General features: G+C 30.8%; 1 protein-coding gene across 1 annotated transcript in view; it reads left to right on the top strand.

Moving 5' to 3' along the window:
• The first annotated feature begins 4549 nt into the window (after nucleotides 1-4549).
• Nucleotides 4550-18969, top strand: part of LOC143075491 (LIM/homeobox protein Lhx1-like) — a 29211-nt gene continuing 14791 nt past the window's right edge. The window contains exons 1-3 of the mRNA XM_076250921.1: nucleotides 4550-5070; nucleotides 6435-6637; nucleotides 16396-16934. Of these exons, the coding sequence (XP_076107036.1) occupies nucleotides 4859-5070; nucleotides 6435-6637; nucleotides 16396-16934 (954 nt within the window). The 5' untranslated portion in view covers nucleotides 4550-4858. The remainder of the gene's footprint in view (nucleotides 5071-6434; nucleotides 6638-16395; nucleotides 16935-18969) is intronic.

Consider the following 18969-nt stretch of genomic DNA (forward strand, 5'->3'; position numbering starts at 1 on the left):
ATCATCGACAAATACCACCAACGTCAAGAGGAGAAACAGCAATACAATCGCTATTTATGTAATATGTTGTGGCTCTTGCGCATGTTGTTAAATAGTTTTTCTCGAATTCTCATAACTTAGATTTAAAATTACCCCTCAAAAATATGTATGTATTTATAACTTATTTGTTCATGGTTATTTATGTGTTAGCTTATATTAATTTTTTGTTGTTTTTAATTACAATTTTCCAACAAGCAATTTAGAATCAGAAGATTGATTAAAAATGTAATTTTTTGCTGAAAATAGAAAGTCGTAAACAACTTTTTTTTATTTTGATTGATATATATATATATATATATATATTTCAATGTTGTAATTTATTCCACGAAGAAGACCATAATGGCCGAAACGTACCGAAAATTGTGTTAAAGTTTTTATTATTTATATCTATATACTTATGTTTTATTCTAAAGTTTGAATGCACCGCAATATTGTTTATGTAAAGTAACGGAAATGAAAGATTAAACATGCACGCTTTATGGTTAAAATAATATATAAATTTACCACAACGTGAAATTTATGATGTCTGAGACTTTTTCAAAATCAGAGATTTGTGTTTAGATTGTTGATGTAGGGCCTATAACGACTGGTCAAGTCATCGTAAATTGTCGTTAGTCGTCGATATTTTACCAAATTTGATAGTGTAACCAATTATATAGAGGAAGTCGAAATTTGAAAACTGCATCATACAAAGACGTGTAGCTTAATTTACTAGTGCTGGTCAGGTTCAAGTCAACAATGGACGGCAGTACGAGTCAGATTTACTGGAATACAAACAAAACCTGATACTGTTGTCTGTGGGGTTACAAATTAGCTTGATGCTGTTCTGCTGTGTGACAATGACGGTAACAAATTGCAATGAACCGTAACGGATAGGCGCTATTAAGAGATATCGTCTTCAATTGTCTTTGATATTTCTTTTATAAAGTTTATAAATTTTATAAAAGAAATTAAAATTTGAAAAACTGTATTGTCAGTTGTGTTAAACACCAATAAATAATTTAATAATAAGTTGATTACATGTTGTTTCTTCTTCGTCTTTCCTAAGTTTAAGTTTTCCTAGCATAGTCAGATATATATATATATATATATATATTTCTATTTCTGTTTCATATATCCTGAGACATAAAATACATTGTATTGTATGTCTCTGATATATCTATTTATTCATTTAAAAGAATATATGAATTTGTATTGCTTTAATTTAGTTGTAGAAAATCTCGCTTCGAATTTATCTCATATGATATCACTAAAGATTTAGAATAAATGCTATTCTAATGTATTGAACCGGCTATATGAAGCCAGTTTTAATGTACCGGCTATCTATGTTCATTTTTCTAGATGTATCATATTTTTATCATCTTGATCAACGTTATGTTTATTATATAATGAAAATAATATGCAGAATTCATCATCTAAATCGAGTGGAGTAAATTGTAATTAGTAATGGACGGATGTTCTATGTATATTATCAGTAACAGTGCATGTCAAGATGATCAATTTGTTCCAACTGGGATGTCCAAGATCCAATTGTGAATAATTATCTACTGCATACGAACATTCTACATTCAGAAGCACCTGAGATCACCCCCAGTGTATGGTGGGTTTCGTGTTGCTTTGTCTTTAGTTTTCTATGTTGTGTTTTGTGTACTATTGTTTGTCTGATTTTCTATTTGTCTTTTTTTGTCTTTTTGTCTTAGCCATGGTGTTGTCAGTATATTATGGATTTATGAGTTTTAATGTCCCTCTAGTATCTTTCGCCCCTCGTCTATGCAAGTTCCGTGGTAAATAAAGAAAATATGTACACAGTTCAAAGTATAAAACCTTATTCATCTAACAAAAGAAATAAATAAACAAATCTATTATTTATAAAAACAGATCAATAAAGATGATAAAATCGTTACCAATAATAGGATTATCGTTTAACAAAAAATATTGGAAAAATCCGATTTGTTAAACTAACACTACTCCTATAAAAAATATTTTGTACATGTGAAAATACTCAAAAAAGAAAGAAAAAGTAGTAGACAAAGTAGACGACGGAATTACTCTTGTTCTCCGGACTGTTTGTTTAAGGAAAACAGATTAACGGAGGACATCTAAAACGCCGCGAAAAAATCAATCGATCCTCTTTAAACAAATTAAAAGATTATCGCGTTATAATTGCTCTACAAGGGAAATTCCGTGGTAATTAATACACAATAGGTAATTGTTTAATTCAATTAACAGGTAAATGAAGGTGTTAAGGTGACGTTTAATTCGGAAATAATGGAAGAAATTTGTCATCTTCTGTGTGAAATTATCTATAGGCGATATACAAACATTTTCACACTTTTTCTGTAAAATAATCATGGCAGGGCGGAAATGCCCCGAAGATTGCTAAAAAGATAGTATGTGCTTACGAAAAGCGAAATGTCTATGATGGGTATATTCTTGTACGCTGGAAGTATTTTTAAAATAAAAGTTACAGTAGATAAATTTCTGTGATACATTTTAAATATGTTTAAGCTTTAACTATATAGGCAAATAACACAATATATCAAGTTTATAATAATTATTATTATTCATTATTGTTTTCTTTTTAATTATTATTATTAATAATAATATTTGCAGAAATTATTATTATTGTTATTTGCCGAAATTATCATTATCATTATCATTAGTATTTGTAGGATACTATTCCAGAATATTTTCTTATTCTAAAAGCATAAACTCAAGCTAATACTTTAGTCAAAGTTGTGATTTTAAACATTAAAGAATGGGTAGTTGGGTGAAAACATTTTGTTTGATTATTACTATTATTTAAAAAAAGGCTCTACTTCATATAAGGCAACCAGAACACTCTTCACTTGTTTCCTAACAATTCCAAAGTAAAACTCTCTATTCAAAATCGATAAAAATAACATAATTTGTATAGCACCATCTTGTATATGATCGTGTTTTAATTGTAGATTTATTGCCTTGGATGATGGCTTCATTTCAATTCAAATGTGAAATTTTACAGGTTTAATTGATCTCGAATTTTAAACAGTAAAACACAAATGTTCATTTAATAGTCCTAAATGATATATAATTTATGGATGATATTTTAAACGACAATTACTTGATTTTTATTTAGTGAATAAAATATTGAATAAATATAATGCATCAAATAAATCCATAATATTAATAGAGAAAGAAACACGGTATAATGTGTGAAGGTATATGACTTCAAGGTATAGAAGACTAATTTATTACGAATGCCTTTACATTCTTAAACTTGAAACATGGGGCGTGTTAGTTTGATTTATTTTTCATTTAAAATTTATTACTTGATAAAACGAGCTTCGAGACAAAGATGTTGTCTCAAATCTCTCTTTGTCTCTCTCTTTCTCTCCCTTTTCTCTCTCTCTCTCTCTCTCTCTCTCTCTCCTTTTTCTCTCTCTCTCTCTCTCTCTCTCTCTCTCTCTCTCTCTCTCTCTCTCTCTCTCTCTCGCTCTCTCTCTCTCTCCTTTTTTTCTCTCTCTCTCTCCTTTTCTCTCTCTCTCTCTCCTTTTCTCTCTCTCTCTCTCTCTCTCTCCTTTTTTTCTCTCTCTCTCTCCTTTTCTCTCTCTCTCTCTCTCTCTCTCTCTCTCTCTCTCTCTCTCTCTCTCTCTCTCTCTCTCTCTCTCTCTCTCTCTCTCTCTCGTATATTATCTTAGTTTTCTCTTTCAAAAACTATATGGTATATTTGTCCTATTTACGTGAATATTTCTATATTCCAAAGATATTGTTATTTTAACTGTCTGAACAGTAATAAAACAAAGGTGACTGCATTTAATAGGAATTATAAATATTCGGAGGACAGAAAATATCGGATCCTTTACAAAAGATGTTGAGACAGAGTGAATTCAATTCTCCGTAATAAAATATCATATAACGCCAAGACAACAATACAACGGACCTTAATTCCTTTATGGTGCTAGACCACAACAAACTGTCATTTCCAAAGCAAACATGCTTTAAAATCATATAGAATTTCTTCGTAGATATCGTGTGACATTTAACGCTAAATCAAAGTAAAAATTTTGCAAATATTGAAAGATATGGCGGATTATGTCTTTGGCACAATCCGTGAATGTATGTACATTTTTATTATCAATGTCAATTGAACAAGCTTGAACGATTGTCTGAATTTTAAATACATATTTAATTTCTTACAAAAGTAAATATTTTATGAATAAAGTGTATTCTATGATTCATAGATTTTTTTACAGAAAGAATGGAGAACGTATATACTATTCAGTAACCCTCTACACCAAAAAGGTCACGATCCTCCTTACAAAAGGTTACAATTATATTTTAATTCACATTTAATATTTAAATGATATTTCATTTGAAACGATAGCTGACGGCATAATTCACACCCTCTGTGCACATCCCATTGATCAGGCAGTAACGGACAGATATGATTGACGGCCAAATCAAAGCTAAGCCCCGCCCCTAACTATTTCTCTAAATAATGTTACAGACTGGTGTTGAGAAATAAATGTTTGTACGTACCCATCTAACGGCCTAAGAAGTTTGTGATACTGAAAGTTGAAACTTATTTGTTAAAAAAATAACAATTATCATGCAAGTTTGAATAGTTCGCGAAACAGTCAACTTTATTTATAAGAAAATCAACTATAACAGAATTTGGGACAAAATTTAAAATTTATTCTACCTTTAAACGTGTGGATAGAACATGTTATAAATTGATTCATAAACCGAATAATTCTTTTGATATCATATTTAGTACATTTGGAGGAATATAAACTTCCTCTAGTTTATAAGTTGGAAAACTTTTATTGTGGATTGTATGCATTCAACTTCCATTGTGGCGGTCGGACGGAAATCGGCTATGGTGCACTGCGCCGGATGCGAGCGGCCGATTTTGGACCGATTTTTACTTAATGTTTTGGACAGAGCTTGGCATGCTAAATGTGTGCAGTGTTCAGACTGCAAATCTTCACTGACAGATAAATGTTTTTCAAGAGACGGAAAATTATTTTGTCGGAATGATTTCTTTAGGTAAGTTTGTTCAAGTTGGTATATGTGCATGATTTAACATTTCTTATTTAGTCTTAAACATACGAAAACTTTTTATACATATTTTGTTTTGTTTCAAATATAAAGGGGTAATTTGATTGTGCACCTACTTTTTTTTAATCATTAATTTTCAATGTCAACTCTACCAAGGCATTGAACCAAGTATTGCTATTATTACTTTGGTAAAATATTATTTTTGTCATGTTTATCATAAAGGTTTGAGTGATTGTAAAGATAAGTGGTCGTTAACAGGCACTCAAAACGCAAGAAAATTAGCACTATCAATATCTTAAAATTAAATAATTAATGGAGGAGTTCGTTATCTTTACAAATTTTTGTACTTCATCCCACATTGTAATCAATAATGTCTGCTAGAAACTGCATTTTATTGTTTAAATATTAAATTATTTATAACATATCAAAATGTTTGTTAAAAAGTAAATAGATAGACGTGAGAATTAAGCAGTTTCGAGCTTGTATTTATGTTTAATTTTATATGAAAGCAAATATTCTATTCTGCATCAATTTTTTATCGAATGTGAACAGATTCTAAAAGCAACGATTTCAAATAATGTCATTAAAATTTAAAATCTTTATGAAAAATATACTGGAAAAACATTTTGCGTGGAAGACAACAAATAATTTATAAACTCATAAACCACAAAACTGCATTGAGTATATTCCCTTGAAATTTTAGTAAATTAATAATTCAAAAACAATTGTTATAGATAAGACAACAAATGTATTAATTTATACATTTAAATCAAGTTTTGATTTATTGACTGATTTTTTAATAGAATTATTATATGATTCGAACAATTTCATGAAAGAGTTCCTTTCCTTTGATTAAAAGCTATTTAAAACTTGAAAGGAAATTAGAACAATTTGAGATTTATAAAGATAAATGTTTGAAATGTTAACTTTTATTTCAGGCAGTGTTATGAACATGCTTAATTTGTTTTTTTTTTTTTTATCATGTTTAACTAGTGTAAACTTTTTTTTAAATAAATATATGACCTCCTTAATTAGAAGAGAAAGGTCTTTACAGTAAATTTTACTTAAACGGTTTTTAAATATTCTGTAACTGGAAAAAGAGGTCGTGGATACCAAGAATTCAAAATTCATATGTCGAAGAGAAAATAACAAAACCATGGCAAAACTAAAAAAAAAACAACAACACGAAAATCGACTAAAAGACCAAAATGTAGGCTACAAAACTTTACTTAAAAAATAAAGAATGAATAATTATGCGTTTAAACTCTGTGAGAGGTTTTCATGCTCAAGGTCTTCAGAATATTTTTTCAATGTAATATTTTAAAAATATGTAATTTTTCCTTTCTTTGCAGACGATATGGAACGAAATGTGCCGGATGTTCACAGGGTATCTCTCCAAACGACCTCGTGCGTCGCGCCAGAAATAAAGTATTTCACTTAAAGTGTTTTACATGTATGATCTGTAGGAAACAGTTGTCAACGGGAGAAGAATTATATATTATGGATGAAAACAGATTTATCTGCAAAGAAGATTATATTAATAGTAAACTTCAAGGTAAAATTTGTTTATATACTTTTAAAATGTTCTAATTACTAAATTTTGTCAAATTTGAAAACATCCATTCTTCCAGAATTGTTGAATTACTTACAATAATTATTATTGGGGTGTGCCTGAGATGGAGTTATTATCCTTATTGGGGTGTGTCTGAGATGGAGTTATTATCCTTATTGGGGTGTGCCTGAGATGGAGTTATTATCCTTTAAAAATCGTGTATTTATGTTAGGATATACGAAGTACTTTATTGTTTATGTCTTAAATTTTGCTAAGTTTTACACTATGTTCCGTTATTCCATTTAATGGAAAGCAACATTTTACTTCTAACAAAACAATAATTCTCTGGACGGAAAACAAAAAGTTAAAATTACATGTCGTATGCAGTTGTCGTTTAAATCACTTAAATTCCCGGTTCTTTTATAAGAGTACAAAATTTGAAAATAACCCTTATAGATGAGATTGATTTACTTGTATAAATTCTGCAGACCGTCTGTGTTCATTGTTTTCTATTGAAAATAGTATTATTCGCATTATTAATAAATAAATATTTACTCAAAAATCTGAAAAAGAAATAACAATTTTATTTTTAAAGATTAAAATTCATTGGAATTTTTCAAACTGGAGATAAAATCCAAATGTCAACAACAGTAGCAAATGTCACCCATGTAAATTTCTAGCTTCTGGGTCATTTGTAAGTTGTCACTAATTAGGCTATATCAATGTACATTTTGAAACAGATACTAGCAATGTAAATCTCATTAACTGCTCTCCTCTATAGGGGGCCGAGGTGATAAGGCGTCAAAACCCTATCACCTAACGGTTCAGACATGAAACATTTTGTTATTATATGTTAGAAACATGTAAACATCAAGATATGTATATACACATTATACTGTGATACTTTCCTGACATATACAACGCAGTAAAGATCATTGCTTGTAGTTTTCACAGCGAAATTTTGGAACTTTAATACTTTCTGGTAAATGATTGCGAGCTAGTTTCACTGTTGAAATAGTTTCGTAAACATAAAACCTTTTTATTTTCAACGGACCGTTTTAAATGTTAATACTTTCTGGTTTATGATTGCGAGCTTGTTCCACCGTTGAAATAGCTATAAGTTTATTGTCGTAAACCTTTTTGTTTTTAGAATTTTAATCCATCTCTGGTTTGATGATTGCGAGCCAGTTCCACCCAAGTTTATTGTCGTAAACCTTTTTGTTTTTGGAATTTTAATACTTCTCTGGTGTAATAATTGCGAGGTAGTTTCACCGTTGAAATTGCTACAAGTTTATTGTCGTAAACTTTTTTGTTTTCCCCCGACCTTTAAGACTCAGACTTCCTATAGCGATTCTCACCAGGTTAGGCGACATATTAATAAATTTAAACATAATTTTAATTGACAAATGAGATGCTTGCGTAAAAAAGATATTTTACTACAGTCACTTGGTGCAGATTTAGTTAAACAAAGTGATGAAAACAGCACCTAGTGTCCTATTAAAAAACCTTTTGTATGAAAAAAGAAAAATGTAAATATTAAAATCCCTGATAAAACTTGAATATTTTCTTTATACCCCTCCAAACATCTGTGTCGACATCTTAAGTGAGAAAAATAAAAGTAAGAATGAGGTACTTATAAGACAGTCAAGTTTACATAGAAATTTAGAACCGGGATAAGTTGTATAGGCTAAATCTTGAAAAAGAAGTCTTTTCAACACGTTGTGTGTACAAAATATTAAGATTACCTGTCTTCGGTTGTTCAAACAATTATAGGGTTCTATATCCCTTCAAATGTCAATATACTCGTTTTGTGTACCCGATTTTTTGTCAATAAAAGTCTAAGACAATGAAAATTCAAACAATCTTTTAAAAATTAAACTTGTTGCGATTTTTATTTTTATCGGCTCTTAAGTACTACATGACATTCTCAAAAGCAAAACAAATAATGTATTACGAAGATGTGAAGAACTTTATTTTTTTTAATTGTCAAACATTTGTTTAAATTTTAGACAATAGTACCAGCACCTGCAATGGAATATTGAATTAAATTTAAATTCTAGATCTAATTTACCATTGTGAAGATGTAAATAAAATATATAAAATTCTGCATATTTAACCTTCCAAGTGTAAAGTTTTATTTATTTTAGCTATTTTTCTTTTAACAATGTAAACGGTGTATGTATATTTTTGTTGAAAATATTAGTAACATTATATCTGTGTTTATCAGCGGCGATGATATTCTAAATCAACAAATTCCATTTCAAAATATGTATAAACGAGAGCCTTATCAGAATAAAAATAAACAGAATTGTACAGCTAAAATAACTACTCTTTCACGTATACCGAAGATTTGCAAATTTAACCGACAACAATATTAAGCAATTTCGAATCACTAAAGTTCGACGGTGAGACTTTTTATATTTCAATTCATATGTGCATGTCGGTTTCAAGAGTCTGGTGGCAACGTTTTGTAAATAGTCATTCTCCCCGGAATTACATTTCAGAAAAGTGAAACGACATTGCGTGAGGTTATTGCTGTAAAACAAAGAACTGTCTAACAACCAAATACACCCTACTCATAAACATGAAAAATAGGTGTCGGAATATTCCCTATGAAGGAATTATGTCTATTCTCCTTTCTTCTTTCTGACAGACAATAAAATATGAAAGATTGTTCATTTAGCACATAGGGAAAATATTTGTGAATTCTTGATGGGTTTGAACGCAAGACTGCACGAGGGTCACCCTATGGTATTTGAAAAATGGCCGCAGTCATCTGAATAATCGAACTAAATTTTTACTATACTCATTGATAATTCTGTAAGTCATGCCATGTTTCGAAGTCAACATATTGCCCTAAATATGTATGTCTTAATTTTATCTGACATATCCAAGACGAAACTAAAAAAGCGCCCTCTATGGTGCAGTTCGTGTCGTCTGCTGATAGTTTGTTAGTTTGATGACAAATTACTTACAATTTATATATTGACACGAGAAGGCAAATAAATTTTTTCCGCTTTACATAAGAAACAATTAAGCAATAGATAATGGTTATTTGATAACCTTGAACAACAAAATTTCAGATTTTACAAACTTTGTACAAACGTTTCCAAATCTGACCTTGCCGTCCTTACAAAAATCTTTTTCTCAAAGAATAAAAATACATTTTAAAGTTTATATGTAAACAAATCTATCATTAAACAGTCACCTGCATTTATATCAATCAAGACTTCAAAAAATTTCAGTTGACACTTTTAATTTTGAAATTTAGATTAAATGCAAACGAACATATCTTCGTTCATTACTGATGATAAATTAAGTCCGTCAATTTCGAGAATTGTTTAACCATTAATTCCCCCTATCATTACACTTCATTTACAATCTTGATTGAATTGTGATAAATAACCACTACAGCTATTTTAAAAATGTTTTCTTTTTCTAAAATCAAAGGTCTTTGTACGCATATTATCACGCACAGTTAATAAAAGGGTTTGAACATCATCGGGTTGTCATTAATGCAAATTCGATTGCTTGTCTAATCGACGTCTTAACGGTTCTTCGTAATCTTTTCTGCAGTTGCTGCGAGTCAATTTAACCCAGCACGCGCGCTTTTAGGACATTTTCTTACAATTAAACACATTTACATTTTCTTCTAAAAATTATAAAATTGCAATATTATTTAATCAAAATATTCTTAGTTTAGTATTATAAATAAGCACAATTCACATAGCAAATTTGAAAACGTGTATGCCTACATACTTATAGCAATTGCTCAAGGGAGAAAGATAGAAAGAGAGAAAACACGAAGCAAAGTTTTTAAATAGAGTTAAACTTTTCTTTTGTCGATCGTTTTGAAAATACAAATTGATTTCAATATATACATTGTACATTAATAGCAATAGTTCAGCCATATGTAGTTTACTTTGGACCGTTATAAATTTCAGTTCCTATTTATATTGGGTAAATTGTGAAGAATATTTGTGACTCAACAAAAAAAACCATAATAAGTATGATCTATATTTAATAATGTCTCACGCGAGAGTAAATTTTCTGCTTCAACGATAAACGAAAAAATTAAATTATCATTTACCAGCTTTCGGCAACCATTTCTATAACCTTATTTTGTTAATAACCCGCAAAACTTTTCTTCATCTGGAGAAATACTTGATTGAGTAAATCATTTGCATTACGAATCAGACACGATGGTTGTCCATTTCACGAAATTACATTACAGAGGTGTAAATTTCATTAGTTGTGAATGATGTTGTTATGAACTCTCATACCGTCTTAGTTGTTACAGAATTTAGCCGTTACGCGTGTCCAGAACTGACCACAACTAATCGGTACCATGTCCCTTGTGTGGGAAACTATTTCACGCCTTTCCTCGGAGATATAACGAATATCATAATTGCTATTTCAGAAAATACCATCAGAGAAGTAATTCATTGCATGCAATTGGAAAATAAGAAAAGGATTCAGAATTTCAGTGTAAACATATTTTGTGCACATTTTAAATACAAATTAAAAATTTTTACAGACGATAAATCTTTGGAATTTATTACAAATTCACTTTATACATGTAAAGTTAGAAATGATTTCCTCAGTTGTAACAGGATTTTTTTTTAAAACTTAGCAAGAATATTTTATTGAAATATAATCAAAGAAATTGCCCCTTTTGAAGTTCCTTTGTTCTTATGGGTAACAGTAACCCTATATGACTGCTTAAACGACAAAAACGAATTTTACAAGATCTTTAAAATATCGTAACTTTGACATAACTTTTACCCTACGCCAGGATTTCTTTAGACATAAAACCATGGCGCCGTTATAGATGTGAACCATCTGAAAAGGATCTTTTTATTTTCGAATTGAAACACAAACCATTTTGTGCTTTAAAAGACATGTTTAAACGTTTTATTTCAATTAAGATACTCATTAAATGGTATATAATTCACGAGTTGGCAGGAAAATCTCGTTACCGGTCTCGTGGCCTTCGTAGACTCGACAGTGGGAGGTTCCCTTTCATCTCTTACTATTAGAAAATATGAAAGCAACATTATAATTTCATTTCTATGTAAAATGACAAGGAAGGAGAACATACAAATTGTGAACCTTGTATTTCATTTGGTAGACTTAGTGGCGTACATTTATAGTAGTTTGTAAACAATTGAAAAAGAAATGTTGATTTCTTTGGATGCCTGCCCCCAAATCTCTTTGATCAGTTGTGCGTTTCACTTGGCTGCATTTATGTACTTTAAATGCTTAATTTTTCAACAAGACAGATATACATTTATCTGGTCCATTTACACAAACGGATATTCGTTAAGTATTCTAAATTCCGGATCAATAGCGGTTGATTGCGTTGTTTTGCTGTTTCATGTGTTTTCAACATCCGAGATACGTCCGATTTAGACTAAAATATTTATGACGTGTTTAAGAGAAATTATTGGATTCAATAGAATCTTCTTTAAATCTTCAGCTAATGATTAATTGATATAATTAATCATATCTTTCAGTACAGGTCCTTATCCTAGTCCGCACATCGAGGATATCGACCCGTCCCAGAAACGTTTATTTGATCAGTCGGTTTGTTCATTGTATCGATCAAGGCCAGGACGATGCTGATAGACCGAGAAATGCTCCTCGAAATTTGAGTAGAGGTACTTGAAATGGATAATTCGACCAAAAGCCTGAATCATGCCGTCTCAAGTCAAACGAATACCTTTAAATAATAATGCAAGAGCATTTAGGGGCAATAATGTCGGATTAATATAGAAAAAATATATGATGATGCTTTAACCTATACGTTTACAGAATCCAAGTGATAAATATCTTTGCAGGGAAGAACTTGTTGTTTACTCACAATAACTATTGCATTTGAAGTACATACTTGAGGTATTTCGATCACTCATTTAAACAACGTGATAAAGAGGAGGTGTGGTGAACGATCAATGAGACAGCAGTCCAACTGTAAACAACAAACTTTCGAATATGAGCATCTACATACTATATAGCTTTGTATCAAAGTGCTATATATTCCTTGTATTTGGAGCGGTTTTCTTTTCTTTTGTTAAATGGTTTTGGGGGTATTGTATCAGTATACAAGTTCCGAGTGTAATACTCAGTTGTATAGGGTTGATTCTTAAATGGCTGTTAAAATTGGTATGTACATTCAGCTTGCTTCACTAAAGGAGTGCGGCTATGAATGATAGCAATAGGATTATTTTAAACTGATAAAGAATGAGATGTCTGGGTTGTGTCGCATGTTTTTCACAGAAAAGAGACGGTTACCTCGTATATTCATATTAATATAATAGAATCATGCGTTCTCTAACTGCAAATTATTTTCATAATCACAACCACGACGTATAGTATATGCCGTCTCCTATATATGGAGTTCTATTGTCATCTTTGCTTTCCCTAAATGTTTTTTTTAAACAAGCGCTTATTTAAAAGAAATAAGTTAAAGAAACACACGCAAATAATATACACAACTGCAAAGGTTATTTTTTGCTCAAAGATTCACTAAGTTTTAAATATCAGAATGTTGTGGCCAAGAAACCTCAGGAATTTATAATATCATAATGTCATCCGTCGATTAGATATCTTCTGGTAACAATAAATATAAAGCAATTACGGAACAGTCAACGTTTCAACTTGTGACCAACACAAGAAAACCTAAATAATGGCGTTGAAAAAAAACGGTTTTTTTTTATCCTTTTTTGCAGTGTTTGACATGCTCATTTTTGTATAGAACAGCAGACGACAAGTGTAAAAATGGGAGAAAATTGGATTTTCAAGTCCAAATCATTTGTGTAGGACTTGTTAAGCATGCAAAGTTATTACATTAAGCTTCAAGAGGTTCGTTTATTCCATTACATTGAGCAATACCTCGTGGGTTCCTTTGAAGATCATATTTTTCTCCGCCGGTGATTTTTATGTGTATCGAAGCTAAAGTATGTTGACTACATTTTAAACTCGAATGACGGTAATTTGTTATAATAGCTCTGATTGGTTCCCAAAAGGTTACAAATAAACTGTTGTGGTTACAGGCTATGAGAATGTGTAAATGCTGAAAATCTCAATCTGTTAGCATAATATGACGACATTTACTTGTCCTGTTTGGAATAAATATGCTTGAAATATTTGCTGCTGGATATTCAGAACTAACATCTATCAAATTCATTTGACAGGAATGCCATGTTGATAGAAACGAATGGTTACGTGCGATCTTTTCATATTTGATTTTATTTTCGTGTTTCCAGTTTATAACAAGAGTTTTATCCATTTCCTGAATTTACAAGGGTATAAATGTTGATATCAACGGGTATCTACTTTTTTTTGGAGGGGGGTGGGTAGATGATTAAATTATTTTCAGAGTAACTTAATAATTTGGAAGGATTGCCTACTTATAAAATGACAAGAAACTCTATAAATTTTCAGTATCCTTTCATATTTATACAGTGAAAGTAATTTTTTTAGAGTACAAATAAAACGACAGACACCTGTAACAAGTAACATCTAATATGTACTGATTTTTAATTATCTTGTCAGATTGAGGGTTTTACTGTACAATCGAATAAGTGTTGTTCGGAAACAAAAACTTATTATGTAATCGGAACTTCTCTGTCTTGTCTATGATGGCTCTGATATCATCCAATTCATTTTCTTTGGGTATCGGATATCAGTAATGTCGGCAAAACAAAGTCTTAGTCAATTTCCTTGCCACACCTGGGAAAATAACCGTAACTAAATAAGAAAACATTGTGTTTGGGTATTATAATCAAAAATTATAAATATTTTATTGAAAATTAATTCAATTTATTAAAGATAAATATTTCAGTATTTATTAATATTTACAGGTTTGCAAGAAAATTATTATAACATTATCTGCATTATTTTTTATCTCAGCAGAACGTCAATATTGGAATTCTGTTCAAATGTATTCCGTGTGTCGGCTCTCACTAAAATACCCCACACACAGATAACGCGTTTATATTATATATAAACAAGTGTTTTTGCTGAATTCATGACTTCGAGTATTGATTACAAATATTCATCTGGCCAGTCCATGTCGCTCTGAAATTGTAGAGCAAATAATATAGATTTACACATACGTATGGTCATATTAATATACTATAAACTCATATAAATTATCTTATTTTCATAAGACCCATTCCCACAGAAGGCAGACTTTGAAAAGACATTTTTAACTTTGTATACATCATATTTTCTGTTCATTGGCGTGTATCAAGACTTACAAAAAGCTAACTACAAGCGCTTTTTTCGCGTCAAGAAGCACACCACGATATTACTACACCAGCATCAAATTTGCTCCTCTGCATAAATTATGTTCCTATTAGAATTCCATAACATCCCGTCCCCCACTGTTTCGTATTCTTTTTGTAACAAAGATGGAGATCAAGACAGATTATCTCTTTGTCAAAACTACATTTTTTATTCACTTTCTCAGATAAAGAGGACGGAGAAAATATTTACTTTTTATACCACGCACGTTACTATATAATCGATGGTAGTTAGTTATACCATTCGTCAAACATAGTTTTTTCTTGCTTTTGAATTTTTGTTATTGATGATCAGTTTGGTATAGTTTGTTTCTGTTTCTGAATAAAAGAAATGAGTGTTTTGTAATGTGAACATTCTTGTAAGGAGTTGTCTCATCGGCAATTACATCACATCTTTTATTTCATATTGCATATATCTTTTTAAAGATTTTAAATGATTTAGTTGGCACAACTATATGATAGATATATCTACTAAAATTAACACATTCAGATTCAATATTCTAATAGAGTCTCACCACAAACAAACATAATTATAATTAGATTCACAGGATAGAATATAAAACAATTAAAACATTTGCAATGTATAGAGCAATATTAGAAGATTTAAGACACAAAATATGTATACTTGTTATCAAATTTACGTTTAAGAATTACAGCAGTGTTGCGATTACACGCCACTCAAAGCACTTTATGTACAGGCATATTCGGCACTTATGGTGCAATTTTAGGTAAAATTAGGCCTTGAAAATATTGTACAGGAAAGATTACCAAAATATACCACTGAGGAAGTATGAAAACTAATATTTTTAGATTGGATACAGTAATTTTCATGGAAGCTTCTTTCAGCGTAATATAAGCCGGTCATTATATAAGAACACATTTTCAGTTTTGAACTACAATGTTATATTTCATATATATAATTTGAAAAATGAAAAGAACTCTGTATAAATGTGTTATGCGTTCGAACTGCTATTCTGGATTTACCCTCACAATGAACGCTCAAAATGGAATATTAGAAAATATTCCAAAAACTGAGTCACTAAATATATATAAGAGTTCAAATGCCCTGGTATAGTCAGGTTATACAAGTTTAATATATAATTATTTTCTTCTTCTTTCTCTCTCTCGCTATCTTTCTCTCTCTATACAAAGACAGACAAGAACACTACCTTTACTATTGATTATTTTACCTGGCGGAAAAATTCTAGTTAGTACTACGGATTGTCAGGAATTCGACTGGCACCATGTGGTATAAATTGATAGTGGGATACAGATTGGGGGTGGTATTTTCTAATTTACAGAAAACTTCAGTATATTTTCATCCGTGTCAAATTAAATTCATCTGTACCACGGTCCGATGCTTATCAAAATTTTTGCCCAAACTTGAACATTTTCCAATTATAAATTTTAATTGGCAAATCACATATGGTGTTTTCTTATTTTTCATATAACCAGGATCGTCGGATATAGAGGACGAAGGTGATTTAGACAGCGCTTTAGAGCAACAGACCAGTTTGTCTGATAAAGACTTTAGTATTGATGGTGATAACCAAGACATAGATTCAAAAGAAAATATTATATTGAATAATCATCATAACAATCTTGCAAATAACAATATTACGAATAATAATCTGGACGACAAAAGTATAATGAACTCTCCTCAATCCAGTCCAGAACCACTCAAAGAGGACGATACGTCATTGTTGAAAATATCCTCAGACTCAAATCATAGTACACAGAGCTGTGATACGAACGGAAATTCCATTCATCCGAACTCTAATGTAACTCCGGATAGTAATCGGTCGGGAGACGAAGCAATGGACGGAACGAACGGAAATTCAACGGCTGGGTCGAAACGTAGAGGACCTAGAACAACAATTAAAGCTAAACAATTAGAAACATTGAAGGCAGCTTTTAATGCCACACCCAAACCAACACGGCACATACGAGAACAATTGGCACAGGAGACAGGTCTCAACATGAGGGTCATACAGGTCAGTTTTTATATTTTTAAAGAGTTATCTATCTTGTTTCAGAGTCATTCATTTGTACTTTGTATATAGCTTGAATTGATGTGTTCAGGAGTCTCCAAAGTTAGCTTATATTTTGATTTGTTGTTAACGTTACTAATATCAAAGTGATATTCCTGTTAAAATAAACCGCTGCATCGAAATACACTTTTTGCATTTTATTCTGAAATAGTTATAAATTAAACGTCTTATATAAAATATGTTTGTCCTTTATGGTCGTTCATTGTTAAAAGTGACTTAAGATATATATACCAAGCTTATAATTTAGTAAAAGCATAAATAAAATGTGTTCAATAATTTTCCTATAATTTACATACAACTTGTAGAACAATCTATCAGATTTTTTCTACTAAACCTTTTCATGGTTTGTATCGCTGTGATACTAAATAGCACTCTGGGTATTCTGTTGTTCAGACTGCAGGTCAAAGAATTCAGTCATCCTGTTATATGTAGACACCAGTTAGGACTAATTTCGGATAAATTACAAATATACACGAAAGAGACTAATGTCAGACCTGTATATAAATGTTATTTTTGAGTTGGAAGGGGGTAGGAGGGGTTATATATTACCTTTTTTTTTAAGATAATTGTAAAATGTATGTTTAAGGAAAGTGTTAAATATGCTAAAGCTAAGATTATTTAGAATATTTATTTGAAATCCGAAGCATTACTGAAATTATTTCTTAGAAATAAAAAAGGATAACCGGTTACATAATCTAATTAAAATAAGACAAATAGATACAGTGCTTTATATAAAGCGTTCATGATAATTCCCAATTCCATACAATGTAGGAAAAATATAGTATTTTAAAATTGAATATTAGTAAAATTTCAATTTTCAAAATACTATAAAAAAAATAATGCAAATATCTAAATCTTATCTTCCTGTAGCATGTTGCTGCAACTGTCATGATACGGTTCATATCAATCAAAAATTAAAACCTGACTGAACATACTTGCTCACCATTTACGAATTTTATCTGTGCCTTGGAATTCTCTAAAAGAGGCTCTTCTTAGTATTTATATCGACATGCAATGCACTGTGTGTTTCTATTGAGATACCAAATGTTTTTGTTGAAAAAGTAGAAGATGCACAAAGCCATAAAGGACTGAAAAAAATTACTGAATATGCAAGACTCATAATTGTATGCGCCAGACAAGCTTTTCCCTCAAACAAGACTCACAAAAACGCAAAGGGGAAAACGATATGATTACGAAGTTGAAGCTGAAAACTTTCTTCAGCTAGTTTCATTTAATGCAGTTATGGGTTTTCAGATAGGTAGACAGATGGACAAGCGACCAAACCGAGCGAACACTATTGAAAAGTGACTTTAAACAAGTATATAGATATATGTAATATTTTTTAAAAGTTTATATAACTTTGATGTAGATAATAATAATGGGTGGTCTAGATGCAGATGACAAGATTACCTATACCGTCTTCTGCATATCTTCTCCAACTGTGTACGGACTTTGTATATGCACTTTTCGCGGAGTGATTGATGGGTACCAGACATATATCACTCCGCGACACGAAGCAGTCAATTATACACTATCCAAATGCTTTACTTTGGCAACGGTTTGATTCAAACAGCGTTCTTGTAGAAGCCGTCAGTGATATTTTCAGAGCATTTTCTTGCGAGAAGATAAAAAGGTCAAGTTCATCTTATCTCAATTTTTTTTTTCTCGTGATAGCCATCATAACGAGCGTAATTAGGATATCTCCCTACTTCAACGCAAAACTTAATGAACAAAACATTTCAAAACTAAAAGCTGCGTGTAAAATCACGCCTAGTCCTGCCTCAAGAGTCCTGCTAAGTTATAGGACATACTGGCGAGCTTTTCATTTCATTTTGTATATACCAATTTTTGTCAGGTATCCTATATACATGTTTTACGTCCCTTCTATAACAAATAGAAGTATTAATGCCACCTTTTTAAAATTATATATATATATGTAAGAGTTGTAAATATAGCTGCATAAAGATTTCAATATAGA

Source organism: Mytilus galloprovincialis, chromosome 5, assembly GCF_965363235.1.
Source record: "Mytilus galloprovincialis chromosome 5, xbMytGall1.hap1.1, whole genome shotgun sequence".
Classification (NCBI taxonomy): domain Eukaryota; kingdom Metazoa; phylum Mollusca; class Bivalvia; order Mytilida; family Mytilidae; genus Mytilus; species Mytilus galloprovincialis.